We start from the raw sequence: 22,376 nt of genomic DNA on the forward strand, positions 1-22,376 counted from the left end.
CTGAGAAACAAAGACCTGAAACAGGGTCTGAGGAAGCTGATGGGCAGGAGGAAGTCCCAGGCAGAACCCTCTTGACAAACCCACAAGTGGAATCTGCTCCACTTAAATCTGATCCCTAGTAGATCTTGGTGAAAATTGGAAATTAGTTTTTTAACCCATGTGACAAGGTTATTGTGGGCGCTCACATCCATTGATGTCAGCCAACCAATTGTCCCTGCCTCTGCTGAAATCATCACACTTTTCCTCACTATTCCTCCATTTTCCCACAAAGATTTATCATGTTCTTATCCTCCAAATACTGCTTTAAACTAATCATTTTCCAACACATATATCCTGAACAAATTGCTCTCCTTTTATTAAGACTTACCCTCCAAAACCCTTCACATTTCAGTATATTGGTGAAAACAGTCACCTAATTTACAGCTGTTTAATATCTTTGCAAACATTTCAAGGGAAAGAGAATGGGGGGGAGGGGAGGAGAAAAATTACATTTTAGCTACTTTTCTCATTATGAGGATTTTTATAATTCCTTATTTTCTCTTTCACAAAACTTTTTTCTTACTTAAAAATTAAGTTTTTGCCTTTACTCTTATCACTGAGACTTTATTTCTTTTTAATTTTCTCTTATTTTTTTTTACCATACAATTTAAAAATGGCAATGGCCAGAAAGAACAAGAACCAAGGATGATTACATGAAAGTTATCCATTCCACAATGGGGAGGTTGGAACCTCTAAAGCTATGTGTTTAAAAATATATGATTTAATATTTTTAAAGATTTTATTTATTTATTTGACAGAGAGAGACAGCAAGAGAGGGAACACAAGCAGGGGGAGCGGGAGAGGGAGAAGCTGGCTTCCCGCAGAGCAGGGAGCCCAATGTGGGACTCGAGCCCAGGACTCTGGGATCCTGACCTGAGCTGAAGGCAGCCGCTTAACAACTGAGCCACCCAGGCGCCCCCCGATTTAATATTTTATTCTAGAAATTCCCAGTCTTAGGATTCTAACCTATGGGAATATTATCATAAATGTATATTGGATATTGAGATACATTTTTTAGTGAGTCCAGGTTTATGAAGAAAGGACAATTAAAGCATTGTCCTACTGCATTAAGTGTTTTCACTGAAAAACAAGAGGTCATTGTGATTAATGTTCCTTTGTGACCTCCTCCCCTAACCATAGTCAATAGATACCCTACACCAAACTTGGCCAGGCTGTCAACGTAGGCTGTGGGAGAGCAAATGCTGATTCTACCCACTTTACTCCAAGTCTGATCACAGGAACCTGGTCATTGTCCTTGGAAATTGACAAGCCCATTTTAAAATTTAAAGGCAAATGAAAATACCCTAGAATAACCAAGACAATCTTGAAGAAAAATCACAAAGTTGGAGGAAACACATTACCAAATTTCAAGACTTCAACAAAGCTAAAGTAATTAAGATAGTGTAATATTTTTTAAGAATAATAGATGGATCAAGGTAACAGAATGGAGAACACAGAAATAAATCCTTATTTATATAATCATTTGATTTTTGGCCAAGTGCCAATGCAATTTAGTGGAGAAAGGAGGACCCACTCAATACAATGCTGAAACAACTAGATATGCACACAGAAAACAATTAGCCTTAACCCCTTACTCCACACCATACACAAAAATGAATTCAAAGTGGTTATAGACTTAAATGTGAGGGTTAAAACTATTTAAAAAATTGTGTTTTAAACCAAAAATAATATAAAAATACATTTGTGACCTTGACATGAGTGAAGATTCCTCCCTCAAGAAACAAAAGGACTAACCACAAAAGAAAAATTATTGAATGGATTTCACCAAATTCAAAACTTCTGTTCATCAAAAGTCACCTTAAGAAAGTGAAAACAACACCCAAAGAACAAATAATCCAATCAAGAAATGGGCAGAAGACATGAACAAACATTTTTCCAAAAAGACATCCAAATGGCCAACAGACACATGAAAAAGTGCTCAACATCACCCAGCATCAGGGAAATCCAAATCAAAACCTCAATGAGATACCACCTAACACCTGTCAGAATGGCTAAAATTAACAAGTCAGGAAACGACAGATGCTGGCGGGGATGCGGAGAAAGGGGAACCCTCCTACACTGTTGGTGGGAATGCAAGCTGGTGCAGCCACTCTGGAAAACAGTATGGAGGTTCCTCAAAAAGTTGAAAATAGAGCTACCCTACGACCCTGCAATTGCACTACTGGGTATTTACCCCCAAAGATACAAATGTAGGGATCCAAAGGGGTACATGCTCCCCGATGTTTATAGCAGCAATGTCCACAAGAGCCAAACTATGGAAAGAGCCAAGATGTCATCAACAGATGAATGGATAAAGAAGATGTGGTATATATCTACAATGGAATATTATGCAGCCATCAAAAGGAATGAAATCTTGCCATTTGCAACGACATGGATGGAACTGGAGGGTATTGTGCTGAGTGAAATAAGTCAATCAGAAAAAGACAAGTATCATATGATCTCACTGATATGAGGAATTCTTAATCTCAGGAAACAAACTGAGGGTTGCTGGAGTGGTGGGAGGTGGGAGGGATGGGGTGGCTCGGTGATAGACATTGAGGAGGGTATGTGCTATGGTGAGCACTGTGAATTGTGTAAGCAGACCTGTACCTCTGAAACAAGTAACACATTATATGTTAAACAAAAAAAGAAGAAGAAGAAGAAGATAGTAGGAAGGGAAAAACGAAAGGGGGAAATCGGAGGGGGAGACAAACCATGAGAGACTATGGACTCTGAGAAACAAACTGAGGGTTTTAGAGGGGAGGGGGGTGGGGGGGGATGGGTTAGCCAGCTGATAGGTATTAAGGAGGGCACATATTGAATGGAGCACTGGGTGTTATACGCAAACAATCGTGGAACACCACATCAAAAACTAATGATATAATGTTTGGTGACTAACATAACATAATAAAATAAAAATAAATAAATAAAACAGTTATTTTGCAGCATAAGAAGAACTAAATCAATTCTTTGCTATGTCAGTTTATATAGATTTTTTTTAGGAGAGGCTTAGTCCAATACAAAATATTATGTCATGACTGGAAATAAAAGTCTTGATACATTTCTAAAAAAAAAAAATGTGAAAACAGGGGGCGCCTGGGTGGCTCAGTCGTTAAGCGTCTGCCTTCGGCTCAGGTCATGATCCCTGGGTCCTGGGATCGAGGCCTGCATCGGGCTCCCTGCTCCACGGGAAGTCTGCTTCTTCCTCTCTCACTCCCCCTGCTTGTTATCCCTCTCTCACTGTGTGTCTCTCTCTGTCAAACAAATAAATAAAATCTCTTAAAAAAAAAAGTGAAAACAGGAAAAATATTCACACTACATATATCTGACAAAAGACATACTGAAGATATATAAACTTAAAAAGTAAAAGCATACAATCTAATTTTTATTTTTTTAAGATTTTATTTATTTATTTGACACAGAGAGCACAAGCAGGGGGAGCAGCAGGCAGAGGGAAAGGGAGATGTAGGCTCCCTGCTGAGCAGAAAGCCCACGGGGCTCAATCCCAGGACCCCAGGATCATGACCTGAGCCGAAGGCAGACACTTAACCAACTGAGCCACCCAGGCATCCCCAATCTAATTTTTAAAAGTGGACAAAAATTTAAAAAAATAAAACAAGGTATAATCAGAAAGGGAGACAAACCACAAGAGACTCTTAACCATAAGAAGCAAACAGGGTTGCTAGAGGTGAGAGGGGTGGGGAATGGGGTAACTGGGTGATGGGCATTAAGGAGGGCATGTGATGTAATGATCACTGGGTATTATATACAACTGATGAATCACTGAACTCTACCTCTGAAACTAATAATATACTATATGTTAATTAATTGAATTTAAATTTTTAAAAAGTGGACAGAAAATTTGAGCAGACACTTTAAAAAGAAGATATTCAAATGGCCCCAATACCACGTGTGAAAGACGCTCAACATCATTGCTTATCAGGGAAATATAAGTTAAAGTCGCAATGTGATACCACTGAATACTCAATAGATTGACTACAGTTAAGAAGATATCACAGGGCGCCTGGGTGGCTCAGTCGATTAAGCGACTGCCTTCGGCTCAGGTCATGATCCTGGAGTCCCGCATGGGGCTCCGCGCTCAGCGGGGAGTCTGCTTCTCCCTCCGACCCTCCCCCCTCTCATGTGCTCTCTCTCTCTCATTCTCGCTCTCTCAAATAAATAAATAAAAATCTTAAAAATAAAAAAACAAATAAAAAAAGAAGATATTACAAAATTTTTGTAGGATTTGGAGCAACTGAAACTCTCAAATATTGATGTGGGAATGAGAAATTACATAATCACTTTGGAAAACCATTTGACAATTCTTAATAAAATTAAACATAAACCATATGTCTATAAAAAATCTTGTACAAAATATTCATAGCAGCTTTATTCATAATAGAAAACACTAAAAACAATTCCAATGTTCATCAACAGGAATTAGACAAATCATCAGTAAAAGGCTATACACTTAGATTTGCATTATTTTTCTATATGTAAACTATACTTCAATTTTAAAAGAAGTTGGATGACCTAGAGATAATGAGCAGAGACTTTGGGACTATCGGCACTGGTGCACAGTATAGATTAATACCAGGCAAATGTGTGCTTCATCTGAAATTAAGGGACAGTATACGAAGAATATCTTTGGAAATTTGGGGAGGTGCAGAGGTTGGAATGAGAGGGACAGGGATGATGCTACCTATCACCTCACAAAAATTATCTCCACCTTACAAAATGTCTGTGTCTTGTGAATCCAACTGACGTGAGTCCAAGACAACATCTGCATGTCCAGACATGAGACGTTGCTGCTCAGAATTCTACTTACATTCCTCTAAATTTGACTGTGTGTATTCCTAAAGGAAAAACGGACTGAATAATTACTTTACTGAGTGGCGCTAAATTAACACTGACATAGGTGACGCCTCCCTCTTTCCTGGTAGAGATTGGCCCATCATCCTTTGCCATTCTACTCCTTCCTAGAAATGAACAAAAGCAGCAGCTCCGGAGAGCCTAATCCTGCCACATGCCTCTGGAGGGCAGTATAGCTGAACTCGTGAAGCCCAGTCTGGGGTAAAACAGGCAGTAACGGGAAAAATCGGGAGAACTGTGGCAGTTGAAAAGAGGTCATGTAATGGGAAATAATGGCAGGAAAGGGAGTTATCATTCTTTCCTTAAAAACCACCTCAGCACTTGAGAGTAATAGTCTTCGCTGTTCCTCTCATATGTGGTGTTGAGTCATGGCCAATACAAGAAGATACCCTTGGACTCATTTTCCCTTAAGAAGGACAACTGGACCAAAGCCACGCTACAACGGTTTACTGAGACCTTATATATACAATCTGAAGAGAAGACATCACTCAGAGTTCCTTGATGAAATACCTAGATCATCACAGATTGGAATTAGCATTTTAGTCACATGTTACATTTATCATTTTGATTCCTGCCTTTGAACCTCACTGGGCATACTGTGTGTGACTGTCAGCTAACAACTGCTACATTATGTTTCTGTAAACCAGGATGACACCCTGGTTAAAGCAAGTACCTGGGTGTGAGATACCAGATATGAATATGGATGGAAAACAATACCAACAGGCACTCAAGGAATTACAATGATGGCCAAGAGGGGAAGGTTTTTTTTTAAAGATTTTATTTATTTATTTATTTTTAATTTTCTTTTTTTTATTAGTTTCAGAGGTAGAATTTAGTGATTCACCAGTTGCATATAACACCCAATTTACATAAAGTAATGCCCATCCTTAATGCCCATCACCCAATTATCCCTTCCCCCCACCCACCTCCCCTCTAGCAACTCTCAGTCTGTTTCCTAGAGTTCAGTGTCTCTTATGGTTTGCCTCCCTCTCTATTTTCATCTTATTTTATTTTTCCTTCCCTTCCCCTATGTTCATCCGTTTTGTTTCTTAAATTCCACATATGAATGAAATCATGTGGTATTTGTCTTTCTCTGACTGACATATTTTGCTTAGCATAATATCCTCTAGTTCCATCCACATTGTTGCAAATGGTAAGATTTCATTCTTTTTGATGGCTGAGCAATATTCCATTATGTGTGTGTGTGTGTGTGTGTGTGTGTATGTGTGTGTGTGTGTATACACACCACCTCTTCTTTATCCATTCATCTGTCGATGGACATCAGGCTCTTTCCATATTTTGTCTATTGTGGACATTGCTGCTGTAAACATCGGGGTGCATTGTACCCCTTTGAATCACTATGTTTGTATCCTCTGGATAAATACCTAGTAGTGCAATTGCTGGGTCGTAGGGTAGCTCTATTTTTAACTTTTCGAGGACCCTCCATACTGTTTCCAGAGTGGCTGTACCAGTTTGCATTCCCACCAACAGTGTAAGAGGGTTCCCCTTTGTCTGCATCCTTGCCAACATCTATTGTTTCCTGGGTTGTTCATTTTAGTCATTCTGACCAGTGTGAGGTGGTATCTCATTGGTTTTGATTTGTATTTCCCTGATGCAGAGTAGTGTTGAGTCTTTTTTCATGTGTCTGTTGGCCATTTATACATCTTCTTTGGAGAAGTGTCTGTTCATGTCTTTTGCCTATTTCTCTCTCTCTTTTTTTATTTATTTACTTGAGAGAGAGAGAAAACACAAGTGGGCGAGGGGCAGAGGGAGAGAGAGAAGCAGGCTCAGCAACTCGGGGCTTGATCTCAGGACCCTGGGATCATGAGACGCTTAACTGACTGAGCCATCCAGGTGCCCTCCTGCTCATTTCTTGACTGGATTTTTTGGTTTTTGGGTGCTGAGTTTGATAAGTCCTTTATAGATTTTGGATACTAGTCCTTTATCTGATAAGATATTTGGAAATATCTTCTCCCCTTCCATAAATTGCTTTTTAGTTTTGTTGACTGTTTCCTTTGCTGTGCAAAAGCTTTTTATCTTGATGAAGTCCCAATGTTCATTTTTGCTTTTGTTTCCCTTGCCTCTGACATGTGTCTAGCAAGAAGTTGCTATGGCTGAGGTCAAAGAGGTTGCTGCCTGTGTTCTCCACTAGGAATTTTTTTTTTAAATATTTTAATCCCAGGGGCGCCTGGGTGGCTCAGTCGTTAAGTGTCTGCCTTTGGCTCAGGTCGGTCCTGGGATCGAGCCCCGCATCGGGCTCCCTGCTCGGCGGGAAGCCTGCTTCTCCCTCTCCCACTCCCCCTGCTTGTGTTCCCTCTCTCGCTGTGTCTCTCTCTGTCAAATAAACAAATAAAATCTTTTAAATAAATATTTTAATCCCATATTCAGGCTAAGTTTTAAGGATATGAAAAAGAATGGAAGGAAGAACAAGAAAAGAAGAGACCTAAGAACAAGAGGGGAATGTTGACATGGCAGAGTCGTCACATATCAATGATGATTTCACTCTGGAACTTCCAAAAAAATGAAAAAAGGATTGTGAAAAGGCTTTGGATATTTGAACTGAACCACAGCTGCTGCATGAACACAATCACCTGGCAATCCCTTGAGGAACACAACACTTTTTGGTGAACATACTGTACTTGAATTAGTCTTGTGCCACAAATACTCATGGCAACAACACTTGTGATCACACAACATTGGCTCTGAGAACTAAGAGGGAGTTAAGGAGTCAGGAGTTCAGTTCAGTGTGTGGACTCAAGGAAATTACTGTTTTCGAGACTCACCATTACAGTCTAAATGGTCACTAGAGGGGAGTCTTCTTCTAGGAAACTGGCTGAACTTGACATTTGGCCCAGAAATATGATGAAGCAATATTTAAATGGATTATGCATTTACTAAACTGACTCGGCATCTTGCTTATTGATAACTATGGGAAAGAACACATACCCTCCTCATCCAGGAAGGAACAATTGCCATGTTGACAGCAATACCATCTGATATTAACAGCAGTAGCCAGGCTCAGACAAGAGGAGGTTCATTTGTGGGAACAATATGGCCAGCCTAAACCATGGCAAGATTTAACTCCTAAGCATGGTGTTTACTGACCCTCCTAAAAAGGAACTTTGGCTTTCTGTGATACAGTTGGTAATGTTAAACAGGTGAAGGATCAATCTTGGATCATCCCCATGGGAGACAAATGTGTGGTGCTCCACAATGATACCTAAGTCCTAAGTCAATATAAAACTTGTTTTTTTGGTGAATGAAGTATATTTATGCCCAGACCAGATAGAACCTAGAGTTTACTGAGCAATTATCTTTAGTAATTATACCAGTTACAGAACATGTATGGGATATGAGAAAATGGTATTTTTTTCTGGAAAGATTAGGAAAGTGGCATTGTTACAATAACTAATGAAGTCATATTAAGCATTATTTAATCTCTCTACCACAGCTATATATCTTTATATAGTAAAGAACGGTTAGATCAAGTTATAAAAATAAATGGAAATGGAATACAGGTATAAAATGTTTGTGAATTAAAAGCTCTTTTAGGAAGCCACACCAAAATTTCCAATTGGTGCAATACACATGGAGACTTACTGGACAGGAAAAAAAAAAAAGTGCATTTACCTCTACAAAAGTGATTTATGTAACTGAATGCCTCTGTTGAAGCCTATAAAAAATATAAGTTATTGTTGGGGGGAAGGGAAAGAAATAGTCCAGCTGAAAAAGTATATGAGAAATCATGTGAAAAAAAAAGAGAAATTGTGTGAAGTAATATAGTCATGGTTTGATGTGATTACTGGGAAGGAATACCACCTCTTCATTGAATAATACAAGTCCTAGTGTTGTAGAGTTTTAAAACATCTATTTTTATACATCAAATATATGGAAATTACTGTATTAAGACTTTTTTTAATACCTAGGAAATATATAGCAAGAAAGTATTGATAATTGTCAGAGGTTAATTGGAAGGAAAGAATTAACAGGTAGACTATAACCATTTCTTCATCCTCCAGAAAACCTGAGGATTTGGTTCTTATTTCAACATCTTACAGCAATAATTCAAAGAATGTGTAAGAATATACCAGCTCTAAGATAAATTAGGATCCTGCTATGTAGTAAACCAGTATGCTGTGCCTCTTTGTCAAGATTGCCTATTGGGTAGCCAGTAATGGACAAGAGGCAGCTACACAGAAAAATAGGAGCTAGAAACACATCCCACCTTTTGCCTCATTTCATCTGAGATAGCAAGATGGGTCTCCAACAACTCTCCAGGAGCCATCAGAGAAAATCTGGCCAGGGTTCTTGTTCTCGCTGTGTCTGCTCAAACCGACATGGACTGATCCAGATATATGGCCTCAATATGTGCCACCAGTGTTTCCATCAGTACACGATGGATATCGGCTTCATTATGTTGGACTAAGTGAACTTCCTTGAATGGGTCATCCAAAATACCCAGCTTAACAGCAGATATCTAAGGTACCTACCTTAATGCCAACTCATTGTACATAAAATAAAAATACTTCAATTAAAAAAAGACAGAAACACATCCCAGAGAGGACTACATGACCATCAAGATATAAAAACCAAAGAGACCCCAGATCTGGTGCAATTCTTAATCTGAGGTGGTGTGGCTCATCTCTTATGACCATTCACATTCTAGTGTGAAATTATTGTGGACATAGAGAGATACACAAAGGATAAACAGGACTTCTACAGTGCTGTTGCAGTGCATGATGTATTGCCCATCATTTATCCTATTGTAAAGCTATGTCAGTTTGATGCTGGGTGAAGCTTGTTGTGGTTCACAAATTTGATTGTCAGTTCCTACCCAAGACCCAGCCTTAGTAATCATGCAGAATAGACACTGTAATACTTAAAAGGTTTTTACAAGAAAAGAAAAATTAGAGCCCAATATCACTTCTGAACATCCTAAACAAAATATTTAGTAAAAGAAATGCAATATACTGTGTAAAAATTAAAATGACATATCTGACAAAGGGTTAGTATCCAAAATCTATAAAGAACTTACCAAACTCAACACCCAAAAAACAAACAAACAAAAAAACAGTCAAGTAATGGGCAGAAGACATGAATAGACATTTTTCCAAAGAAGACATACAGATGACAGATACATGAACAGATGCTCAACATCACTCATCATCAGGGAAATATAAATCAAAACCACAATGAGATACCACCTCACACCTATCAGAATGGCAAAAATTAACAACACAGGAAACAACAGGTGTTGGCGAGGATGTGGAGAAAGGGGAACCCTCTTGCACTACTGGTGGGAATGGAAACTGGTGAAGCCACTCTGGAAAACAGTATGGAGGTTCCTCAAAAAGTTAAAAATAGAACTGCCCTATGACCCAGCAATTGCACTACTAGGTATTTACCCAGAGGATACAAACATACAGATTCGAAGGGGTACATGCACCTCAATGTTTATAGCAGCATTATCAACAATAGCCAAATTATGGAGAGAGCCTATATGTCCAACAACTGATGAATAGATAGAAAAGAGGTGAGATATAGATATAGGTATGTCTGTATAAATATATCTAATGGAATATTGCTCAGCCATCAAAAAGAATGAAATCTTGCCATTTGCACAATGTGGATGGAGCTAGAGGGTATTATGCTGAAATAAGTCAGAGAAAGACAAATACCATATGATTTCACTCATATGTGGAATTTAAGAAACAAAACAGATGAAGATAGGGGAAGGGAAAAAAAGAGAAAGGGAAGCAACCCATAAGAGACTCTTAACAATAGAGAACAAACTGAGGGTTGATGAAGGGAGGTGGGCAGGGGGTGGGCTAAATGGGTGATGGGTATTAAGGAGGTCACTTGTAATAATGAGCGCTGGGTGTTATATGTAAGTGATGAATTCCTAAATTCTATACCTGAAATAAATTTTACCATATATTTAACTAACTAGAATTTAAATAAAAATTTGAAATAAAAAAATTGATTGTATTTCCATAAAGCTACAAAAATGAGTAAGAGTTTATTTAAATAAGCATTAAAAATCAAATACACAGAGATAAATCAAATGATGTTGTGGAGGACCTCCACACTGAAAATTATAAAGCATGATTGGGTAAAATTTAATAAGATATAAGTGAATGGCAAGACATACACAAGTTCACAGATTAGAACACGGACTATTTCAATGATGCCATTCTCTCCAAATTAAACAATAGATTCAGTAAAATCCCATTCAAAACCCAAGCAGGGGGGCACCTAGGTGGCTCAGTCGGTTAAGTGTCCGACTCTTGATTTTGGCAAAGGTCATGATCTCAGGGTCCTCAGATGGAGCCCCATGCCTGGATCCACACTCAGAAGAGTTTGCTTCTCTGTCTCTCTCTCTCCCTCTCTCCCTCTCTCCCTCTGCCCCGCCCCATTTGTGCTCTCTCTCTCTCAAGTAAAAAAATAAATCTTAAAATAAATAAATAAATAAAACCCAAGCAGGCATTTTTGATAGGCTGATTTGTAAACTTATATGGAAAGGCAAGAAGCCAAGAGTAGCCACAAATGACCTTGAAAAAGAGTAACAAGGTGGAAATTGTATTCCAAAAGATATCAAGACTTATAAAATGACAATCATTAAAGTGACATTGTCTCAAAGGTAGTCAAGTAGACCAAAAGATAAAATAGAGACACCCAAAACAGACCCTCACATTTATGATTGGTCATGACAGAGGTGGCCCTGCAAAGCAATTGTAAGAAGCTATCTTTCCAAGAAACAGTTCTGGGTTACTTGCGTATACATGTAGTAGGGGAAACCCCTATCTCACACCATATAATATAATTAATTCACACTTGTAAACTTAAGGGTGAAAGATAAAACAACAAATTTTATAGAAAATACCACAAAAGAGTGTCTTTATGACTTTGGAATAGGGAATTTTTTCTTAAGATAGAAAATGAAATAACCACAAAGAGGAAAAAATGATAAATTACATTAAAATTGAGAATTTCAATTCATCAAAAGAAATCACTGAGAAAATGAAAAAGCAAGCCACTGGCTGGAAGAAATTATTTGCATTACCTATAACTACATGGATATATCTTATCCATAGTACATTTTTTAAATGCTTTGAATTAGTAAAAAAAAATAATAATAACAGGCCACCCAGTAGGAGGGTGAACAATAGACTTGAGCAGGCACTTTACAAGAGGATTTGCATTGGCCAGGAAACAAATGAAACAGGGCTCAATCTCATTAGTCCTCAGAAAAGTAGAAAATGAAACCACACATTTTGGTGGAGAGAGAGCACCAGAACACATACGGTACTGATGGGAGGTAAGTTCCAACAAGCACACTGGAAAAATGATTTAGCACTATCTATTATAATTGAATATATGCATATCCTATTATCCTGGTATATGCCCAACAGAAAGATGTGTAAATGTGTTCCAAATCTTTACAAGAATATTTATAGCAACAAATATTCTACGTTAATAGTTAGAAGAACCAAGAACCAAAAGCAACCCAAATGTCCATTAACAACAAAATTATGAATTAAATTGAAATATAACAATACAAAAGAATAATATAAAACAATGAAAATGAGCTAGCTACAGGTACACCAAAAAAAAAAAAAAATCTCGGGGAAAAAAAACTCTGCTAAACATCTCTGAAACATAATCTTGAGCAAAAGAGGCCAGGCAGAAAAGAATACCTATGATATGATTCCATTTGTATAAAAGTCAAAAATAGGAAAACCTGATCTATAGTACTAGAAGTCAAGAGAAGGGTTATCTTTGGGAGGAGGAAAGGGAAGGATAGTGATAAGCAGGGGGCATAGGAAAGAGGAGCTTCTGGGGTGCTGGTAAGAGTTCAGTAGCAGTTAAGTGGGTGTTTTCATTTTATGATAAATCTCTTAGGACTTCCTTTTCCGGTAGGAGCCGCCGGGTTGAGAGGAGCATGGCCCTCTCCTCTCCCCGCGATGGTGTGTGCTCCTCCATTGATATCTGTGTACTCCGAAAAGGGGGCATCATCTGGCAAAAATGTTACTTTGCCTGCTGTGTTCAAGGCTCCCATTCAACCTGATATCGTGAACTTTGTTCACACCAACTTGCGCAAAAACAACAGACGGCCGTATGCTGTCAGTGAATTGGCAGGTCATCAAACCAGTGCTGAGTCTTGGGGTACTGGCAGAGCTGTGGCTCGAATTCCCAGAGTTAAGGCGGAGGGACTCACCGTTCTGGCCAGGGTGCTTTTGGAAATATGTGTCGTGGGGGCCGCATGTTTGCACCAACCAAAACCTGGCGCCCTTGGCATCACAGAGTGAACACAACACAGAAGCGATATGCCATCTGCTCTGCCCTGGCTGCCTCAGCCTTACCAGCACGGGTCATGTCTAAAGGTCATCGTATTGAGGAAGTTCCTGAACTTCCTTTGGTGGTTGAAGATCAAGTTGAAGGCTACAAGAAGACCAAGGATGCTGTTTTGCTTCTTAAGAAACTTAAAGCCTGGAATGATATCAAAAAGGTCTATGCCTCTCAGCGAATGAGAGCCGGCAAGGGCAAAATGAGAAACCGCCGCCGTATCCAGCGCAGGGGACCCTGCATCATCTACAATGAAGACAACGGTATCATCAAGGCCTTCAGAAACATCCCTGGAATTACTTTACTTAATATAAGCAAACTGAACATTTTGAAACTTGCCCCTGGTGGGCATGTGGGACGTTTCTGCATTTGGACTGAAAGTGCTTTCTGCAAGTTAGACGAGATCTGTATGGCACTTGGCGTAAGGCTGCCTCCCTCAAGAGTAACTACAACCTTCCCATGCACAAGATGCTTAATACATACCTTAGCAGAATCTTGAAAAGTCCAGAGATCCAAAGAGCCCTCCGAGCACCACGCAAGAAGATTCATCGCAGAGTCCTAAAGAAGAATCCACTGAAGAACCTGAGAATCATGTTGAAGCTAAACCCATATGCAAAGACCATGCACCAGAATACCATTCTTCGCCAGGCCAAGAATCACAAACTCCAAATGGATAAGGCAGCAGCAGCCTTAGAAGCCAAATCAGATGAGAAGGGGGTTCCAGGCAAGAAGCCTGTGGTTGGGAAGAAAGGAAAGAAGGCTGTTGGTGTGAAGAAGCAAAAGAAACCTGTGGTGGGGAAAAAGCCTGCAGCTACCAAAAAACCCGCAGCTGACAAGAAGCCTGCAGAAAAGAAACCCACTGCAGAGAAGCCTACTGCCTAAAAACTTAGGTTAATTCTATAAATGTCAAATCATTTTGGACAGCTAACTTTGAACAAAGACCTGATCAAACCCAGTGGAAAAAAAAATCTCTTATGACTTGCATAATTTTTGGTATGTGTATCACACTTCCATAAAATATTTTTCAATCAATTCATAAAATACTTTTAAATCAACAAGTTACTTGGAAATTGTTAAAATAATTTGACAAACTATTTGCCCTTCAGCTTGCAATGATCTCTTAAGCAATGCTATAATATTTATCAAGATTCAGCAAACTTTTCTGTAAAAGGCCAGATAGTAAATACTTTGCAAGTTACACAGTCTCTGTCACAACCATTCAACACCACCACTGTAGTGTGAAAGCAGTCACAGACAATATGTGTAGCAAATGAGTGTGCTGTGTTCCAATAAAACTTTATTACAAACACAGGTGGTAGACATAATCTGGCCAGCAGGCCATAATTCAGGGACCCTTGACGTATACAGTTCGGTTGAGTTAGACACTAAATGGAATATATTTTTTATATTTACAAATTAATTTATATCAGTGGTCTCGTTGTTAGATATCTTTAATATCAATGCTGTTTATAGGAACTGATAGAATATTCCATGGGGGGAAGAAGTTGCAGAACAATAAAAATAGCAAGGCTTTGTGTGTTTATACGTGTTTGTGTGTAAAAGGAAGAGTATGATTGGGATTGGAAGGGGAGACTCTTCACTTTCACTAACTAAACTTCTAAATTATTTGAGTATTTTACAGTGATCGCAAACTACTTCTGAAATTTAAAAACAGAGCTACAAAAGGAAAGTTCCAGCCTTAGAAGAATTCGCTGTTTCCTCTAAGGGTCTTGGTGGAGGTTTTCTTTGCAGTACACAGTAATGTCTTCATGAAAAGCCACAAGAGATATTTCTCTCAGATCAGAGAGCCAGAACTGGTAATGTGTCTCCTATATAACTGATCTGTTTTTATCTCTTGGATACTGAAAGTCATATAAATGACCTTCTCACCCTCTCCACTTTGGTCATCAGCAAGCTCAGAGCCAAATGAGCTTCCAGAAAGGATATCAGCGCTTGCTGCTGATTTTGTGTTGTCCCTCACACTGTCTATCATCTTCTACACCTTACTTTTTTGCTTCTTGGCCCTTGGCTATTTTTTATTTATTTTCTAATTAAATATTTAGTTATTAAATATATTTATTTTCTTTATGTTTGTTGTATCTCTTTGTAAACAACCCCATCCTTCTCAGGAGAGCATGAAGTAGGAAAATAAAAAAGAAAGTGAAGGAAAGGAGAGAGCAAGCAAGGAAGGGAAGCAAGCACTTGGCTAGTTTGTTTGTTTTTTTTCATGTGACTCTGGGGTACTGCAGAGGGTAACTTTCAGGAACCCCAACATATAGATGAACAGAAAATCTAGTCTCTCTCCTGAACATGACCCCACCTCCTCTGATCTGTACAGAAATTCTTGAGGATGCTTCTCATCATCCAAAGAGCCATGCCTGCACACTCCTCCTTAACCCAAGAGCCAGAGGTGCTCCCGGGAATACAGGTGACTCCAATCAGCTGGTATGACTCCATCTGAAACTGGAACAAATCTAAGAGCTTTTGCAACAGACAAACCATGTAAATGTTACTCTGACTCCATACTGGAAATCCAACATTTAGGAGCCCCTGACATCATCAACCCCCCTTGAAACCAAAGAACCTGATATTACCTTATAAACCAACATCAGACTTTAATCTATCTTCATCATTTGTCCTTCGATGAGCACAAGCGCACACACACACGTGCTCACGTGCACACATACACACACCTTTCCATTGTCTGAAAACTGTTGGCCCCCCATCTGTACTATGCCCCCCAAAATAGAAATACCAAGTCACCTCCATTGACATCCCCATCTTCCAAAATACCCATCATTGCTTCTCAACCCTTAGTCACCAACAAACGGGGAAGCTGAGTCACACCTATGAGACCTGACCATGAATCTGAGTAGGCTCTGGGAATAGTCTCAACACCAAGTAGGAGGCCCCAGACGTTCTGCATCCCCTTGGGCTGTGCTTTGCTTTCTAAACTTGGAAAGGGCACAGAACAGACTTCCCCGAGGGAATAGCAGATAGAGAGAATACCCTGTTTCCTCAGAGCACCAGGGGCCCCAAGGAGGCCTGGTGAGAGGAGGCCAAACCATTACAGGCTGGGAGAGGTCTCTGGACACATGAGTCCTCAGCTCGGTGACTCTGGGTAACGGTCTTCTGAAGTGAGGAGTCAGGCTGGGGCTGGGGATAAGAGATGGGGATGAGAAAGAAATTTGAAACCATGTCGGGGAAACCTGCTGACCATGTGTGTTGCCCCTCTTTGCTCTCCTTGGTTTCCTATAGTAGAGGTGAAGGGAGAGTGTAAGGAGGCTGGGAGCTTGAACTGAAGTTCGGATTCTAAATAAATTTACAGACATGGCACAGAAACGTCATCTGCATCTGAAGAGGTTGCCGTGGAGAGAAAACATTTGGATGTAGCAAACAGCCAAGTTCACAGTCTACACTTACCAGGTATGCCTTCCTCGTTGCCTGCCGTCTGAGAATGGTGAGTTCAAAAGTGTCTGTGTCAAAATCACTGTGAGTGCTTTGATAAGATATCAGTGAATCAGGAAAGGGTTATCCATGTGTTTTTGTCCAAATGAATCCAACCAAGTCGAGGGCTATCTGTGTGTGCACAAAGGAGCAGGTGGTCCCTATGACTAAAGCCTCTGGCTTTCACATGTTTGGTTAACCTAAGTGCAGAACAGGCAGCCTTCCAGAATTTGACCAGGCCTGGTTATTTACTTTATCAAAATATTTACCCCCGTCTTGGAGTCTAAATTGGTAACTCTGGGGGCAGAGATGCTGCCCTCTGCTGGGCACTGTGCTTTTATGTGTTCACTGAGCCAACAATACTGTGAGATAGGTTTTCCTTTTAGCCCCACTTCACAGATGGAGAAACTGTGTCACAGAGAGGTTAAGTAACTTGCCCTAGACCGCTTACCTGACAAGGACAAGCTCCCGTACCTAGAAAGTGGGCCAGAGCCCACACGTGCAGTGTGACCCCTGCCACAGGCGAGGCATTTTCTCTCCTCAGGGAGAAGCCAGGAAGCCTGCATTCCACTCTTGGTTCTAGCAATTCAAATATCATGATGATAAAGGTCCTTCCTCCCAGCAGGCCTCAATTTCCCTCTTCCTTAAAATGAGGGGGTCAGACTACATGATCTCTAAGAGTTTCTCTGGAGCAGAGTCTGTTTCAAAGTTGAAGCAGTAAGACACCAAGGGGCACCTTCCAGGAGAGAAGGTTCCTGTCATTCCTGTCCGGTCTCGGCCCCACCGGCCGTGAATTACACGGAGTGCTGTTCTCTAGACAGCCACGTGAGGGCCACTGCCTTTCTTCCTTCCATCTGTTCAGAATCCGAAATGACCTTCCAGGCATTCTTTCATTCCACAAATATTTATCAAGGGACTATTATGTTCCAGGCACCACGCCAGGCGGTGGCGGGGGGGGGGGGGGGAATGTAACAAAGAATCAGACGTGGGCCTCATACTTGGGCAGCTTGCAGTCTAGAGGGGGAGACAGTGTTGTAAATACTAAGGTTCCAGTCCATAGTGTGTGGGCAGGAGGGACTCCAGGGTCTGAAAGAACATACTATTGGATGCTGGAGCCTGGAGGCTGGGGGGTGAGCATCTACCACCAGGGGGTAACAGACAGGGATAATGGGTGATTCAGGCAGGTGGAAGAGTAAGTCCATAAGGCAAGAAGAAGCAAAAACTGCCTTAAAACTGAAGCGTAAAATTCGAGAGGGCAGGGAGGGAGGCAAGAGATGAGCCACAGAGCCTGAAGGAGCCAACTCACCGGAAGTTCAGTAAGCCACAGGAAGGAATTGGACCTCAGTCTGTGGGTAACGGGGAGGCTTATGCAGCAAGAAAAGTGCCTGTTATGGGTTGGGTCCCTCAAAAAAGATTACATTGGAGTCCTAATCTCCAATCCCTCAGGATGTGACCTTATTTGGAGATAGGGTCTTTCCAGAGGTAATCAGGTTAAAATGAAGTCATTAGAATGGATCTTAATCCAACATGACTGATGTCCTCATGACAAGGGGAAATTTGGACACAGAAATACACATGCATCAGGGAAGACAATGTGAAGAGACCAAGAGAGAAGACCAGCATCTACAAGCCAAGGAGAGAGGCATGGGACAGACCCCTCACAGCCCCCAGAAGGAACCAACCCTGCCAATTCCTCTAGACTTGACAGAAAATATATTTCTATTGTTGTAAGCCTCCTGGTGTGTGGTACTTTGTTACGGCAGCCTAGGACACCAACCCAGACTTTAATCTGACAAATTAGGTGATCACGTTTTTATTGTTAAAAGAACACTGTGGCTTCGGTGCAGAGAATGGATGGTAGAGGGGGTGTCCAGAGAGGCTACAGGTACCAAATACATCACTGGGACAATAATGCAATAATCTAGGCGGGAATGATGGCTTTCACCAGAGTGCCAGTGGGGAGATGAAAAGGTCTACAAGATTCAAGAGATGTTTAGGAGGTAAAAACAGGGAGATCCCTGGAGAACCAAAGTCCATGCTGATGGGCACTAGACAGAAGAAATGGGAAAATAACTCTGATCCTGGCAACACCAGCCCCCTGCATGCTTCTAGCCAAGCCCCCTCTGCTCTCAAAGCCAGAAGCCCGGCCCCCACCCCTGCGTTTGGTCCAGCTCTGCCTCCCCTTCCCGGCCGCCAGCTTCTTCTTTATCAGACGTTCCCCAGTTACCCCCAGAATGTATATTGTGCTTGTGGCTTACAAACTGCTTCCATACACGTGTTCCTCACGTTTCTCTGGAGAGCAGGCTTTATTTCATCTTGTGTATGAGAAAAGCGAAGCCCCAAGGAAGGGATTTTGCCAAAGACACATTGTGAGTAGTGGAGTCAGGATTCAAACCCACAGCTTCTGTCTCCACAGCCCACGTGTTTTCCCGTGCCCTGCAACAGCTCCATGAACACAGCCCCCAGTCAACACAGGGCTTGAGAGAGGTCCTATCTCTAGCAATTACAGCAAAGGAGTCCATACAACATTGATTTTGAAAGCTTGTCAGTTACTGGAATAAGGATGTTAAGGTGGAAGATTTCCACAGTGTAAAGTAACACCCCTGCACATTTGTTCCTGGCACAAACTTGTTGAAGCTTTACTAAAGTGTGAGGAGGTACTGTTTTGTGTTTAAGACCATCCTAGCTGGGACCCAGGCACTGAACCTTGTGGACTGCGTGATCTTGAGAAAAGTATTCAGCATTTTTAACCTCAATTTTCTTTTTTCTTTAAATTCAATTAGCCAACGTATAGTACATCGTTAGTTTCTGATATAATGTTCAATGATTCATCAGTTGCATATAACACCCAGTGCTCATCACATCACGTGCCCTCCTTAATGCCCATCCCCCAGTTACCCTATCCCCCCCACCTCCCCTTTTACAACCCTCACTTTGTTTTCCAGAGTCAAATGCCTCTCATGGTTTGTCTCCCTCTCTGATTTCTTCCCATTCAGTTTTCCCTCCCTTCCCCTGTGATCCTCTGCATTATTTCTTATATTCCACCTATGAATGGAGCCATATGATAATTGTCTTTCTCTGATTAACTTATTTGACTTAGCATAATACCCTCCAGTTCCATCCACCTCCATATAAATGGTAGGTTTTCATCCTTTCTGATGGCTGAGTAATATTCCACTGTATATATGAACCACATCTTCTTTATCCATTCATCTGTTGAAGGACATCTCCGCTCCTTCCACAGTTTGGCTATTGTGGACATTGCTGCTATGAACATTGGGGTGCATGTGCCCCTTCTTTTTACTACATCTGTATCTTTGGAGTAAATACCTGATAGTGCAGTTGCTGGGTCCTAGGGTAGCTCTATTTTTAACTTCTTGAGGAACCTCCATACTGTTTTCCAGAGTGGCTGCACCAGCTTGCATTCCCATCAGCAGTGTAAGAGGGTTCCCCTTTCACCACTTCCTCACCAACATTTGTTGTTTCCTATCTTGTTAATTTTAGCCATTTTAACTGACGTAAGGTGGTATCTCAGTTTTCTTATCTCTCAAAAGGGAATGCTGTTCAGAGCCAGATCAGAGTTGTTTGGAGTAATATACATTAAGTATTTAGCTCAGTGCCTGATACATAGTAAGGACTCGATATGTCTTAGGTATAGCTGTTATTATCTACCTTAATTTCATACTCATTTCCAAATCCTGAAAGCGCACAAAAATACTTCTTTCTCAAAGTCTCACAAATTCAGGTGCAGGGCGGTCAAACAATGAAAAATCTAAAGGCTATGAGATTTTGCAAAGAAAAACAGAATAATTGCTTTCAAGAGCATCCCAGAACACCTGACAGAGAAGAGGATTTGGGCAGGAAGTTGAGGAAGAAATAAAGCAAGTGGTAAAGAAGAAGTAGAGGTGGAGTGAGAAGGTATTTACTGTTCCCATGTTATAGAGGAGAACACCATGATTCAAAGATACTAGGTAATCAGTCCAAGACCACACAGCCAGAAAATGAAGGAGTTGATTTCAAAATGTGTGCTCTTAGCAAAGACATCACACTAAGCTCTTTGCTTTCCAGGGCATCTCCCACTACACCTGTAGCATTTCATTGTGTTTATTTGTTTAAAAATTTCTTCCCCACTAGACTCTAACCACCTCAAGAACAAGAATCAAGAATGACTCATCTTCCTAATCTCAGTGTTGGGTTCCCAATGAGCATTTAATTCAACAGTGTTGAATAATTGGGAAGGCACAAATCCCCGATGTCTAAGAGCGTTTGAATAAATACGTTCATATATAATAGAGGTTTTTTGCCAGCTTTTCATGAAATGTTGGCTCTGAAAGGGTGACTATAAACGCTGTGTGCCTAGTTGGCACTCATCTTACTTACCTGATTCACTTAGGTGTTCGGTGTTTTTGTTTTTTTGCTTTGTTTGCAAGGATAGTAGAGAGATGAGCCTCAACCTGACATACCTGAATAAATATTTATGGGGACCTAGAGAAATATGCATCACTGAGGTCCACCTGGGATTCTTTCTGAAAGGAAATCCTCTCTCTGATATCCCTGCATTTAACACAGGTTAAACTTTTGTATTGTTCAACTTCTTGTGGACTGCGGAAGGGAAGACAGAATCATGGACGATTTATAGGAATCCTAGGAGAGATAGGAATAAATTGAAACTTGTTGAATTGAAAATTCTAGGATTTTCCATATTCATTGGCACATGCAGGATTATGGAGAGGGTCAACCAAACCAGCAGTGTCTCCGAGTTCATCCTCCTGGGACTGTCCTCCTGGCCAGAGGACCAGAAGCCACTCTTTGCCCTGTTCTTCATCATGTACATGGTCACACTGGTGGGAAACCTGCTCATCATCCTGGCCATCAGCTCTGACACTCAGCTCCAGACACCTATGTATTTTTTCCTCAGCATCTTATCTTTCATTGATGTTCGCTACACAACAACCATCGTTCCCAAGATGCTGGTGAACTTCCTGTCAGAGAAGAAGTCCATTTCCTATGCTGAGTGTATGACCCAGATGTATTTCTTCTTGGCTTTTGCCAACACAGAAAGCTACCTCCTGGCGGCCATGGCCATTGACCATTTTGTGGCCATCGTGACCCCTTCCACTATGTCACCATCATGAGCCACTGCCGCTGTGTCTTGCTGCTGGTCTTCTCCTGCTCCATCTCTGACCTCCATTCCCTCTTAACTAGTTCTCCTGATAAATCGTCTCACCTTCTGTGACTCCAGTGTTATCCCCCACTTCCTCTGTGACATCAACCATCTGCTGAAATTATCCTGTTCCTCCACATTCGTCAATGAAGTTGTAATTAACACAGAAGGATTGATAACCCTGGTGACCCCCTTTATGTGCATTATCATCTCTTACTTCCGGATCCTCATTGCTGTTCTTAAGATCCCCTCAGCTGCTGGGAAACATAAAGCTTTCTCTACCTGTGGCTCCCACCTCACCGTGGTGACCCTCTTTTATGGAAGTATTATTTACGTTTATTTCCGACCCCTGTCCAGCTACACCATCAAGGACAGGGTGGCAACAGTCATCTACATGATTCTGTCCTCCGTGCTGAACCCTTTTACCTACAGCCTGAGGAACAAAGACATGAAGCAGGGCGTGAGGAAGCTGATGGGCTGGAGGAGGTCCCAGGCAGCACCTTCGTGA

The 22,376-nt window shown here is 41.0% G+C and overlaps 1 protein-coding gene and 1 pseudogene across 1 annotated transcript; both read left to right on the top strand.

The window, feature by feature from the left end:
- Positions 1 to 12,835: 12,835 nt before the first annotated feature.
- LOC112836776 (large ribosomal subunit protein uL4 pseudogene) lies at positions 12,836 to 14,202 on the top strand (annotated as a pseudogene).
- A 2,381-nt stretch (positions 14,203 to 16,583) lies between these two features.
- LOC112836387 (olfactory receptor 1L3-like) lies at positions 16,584 to 22,376 on the top strand. Its single transcript, XM_025888041.2, is given in 4 exon segments — positions 16,584 to 16,683; positions 21,425 to 21,807; positions 21,810 to 21,910; positions 21,912 to 22,376. Coding segments are annotated over 3 exon segments (945 nt in total). The 5' UTR covers positions 16,584 to 16,683; positions 21,425 to 21,428.

The sequence above is a fragment of the Callorhinus ursinus genome, unplaced genomic scaffold (assembly GCF_003265705.2).
Source record: "Callorhinus ursinus isolate GAN/ISIS: 27379988/994484 unplaced genomic scaffold, GSC_fseal_2.0 scaffold24, whole genome shotgun sequence".
In the NCBI taxonomy this organism is placed as follows: domain Eukaryota; kingdom Metazoa; phylum Chordata; class Mammalia; order Carnivora; family Otariidae; genus Callorhinus; species Callorhinus ursinus.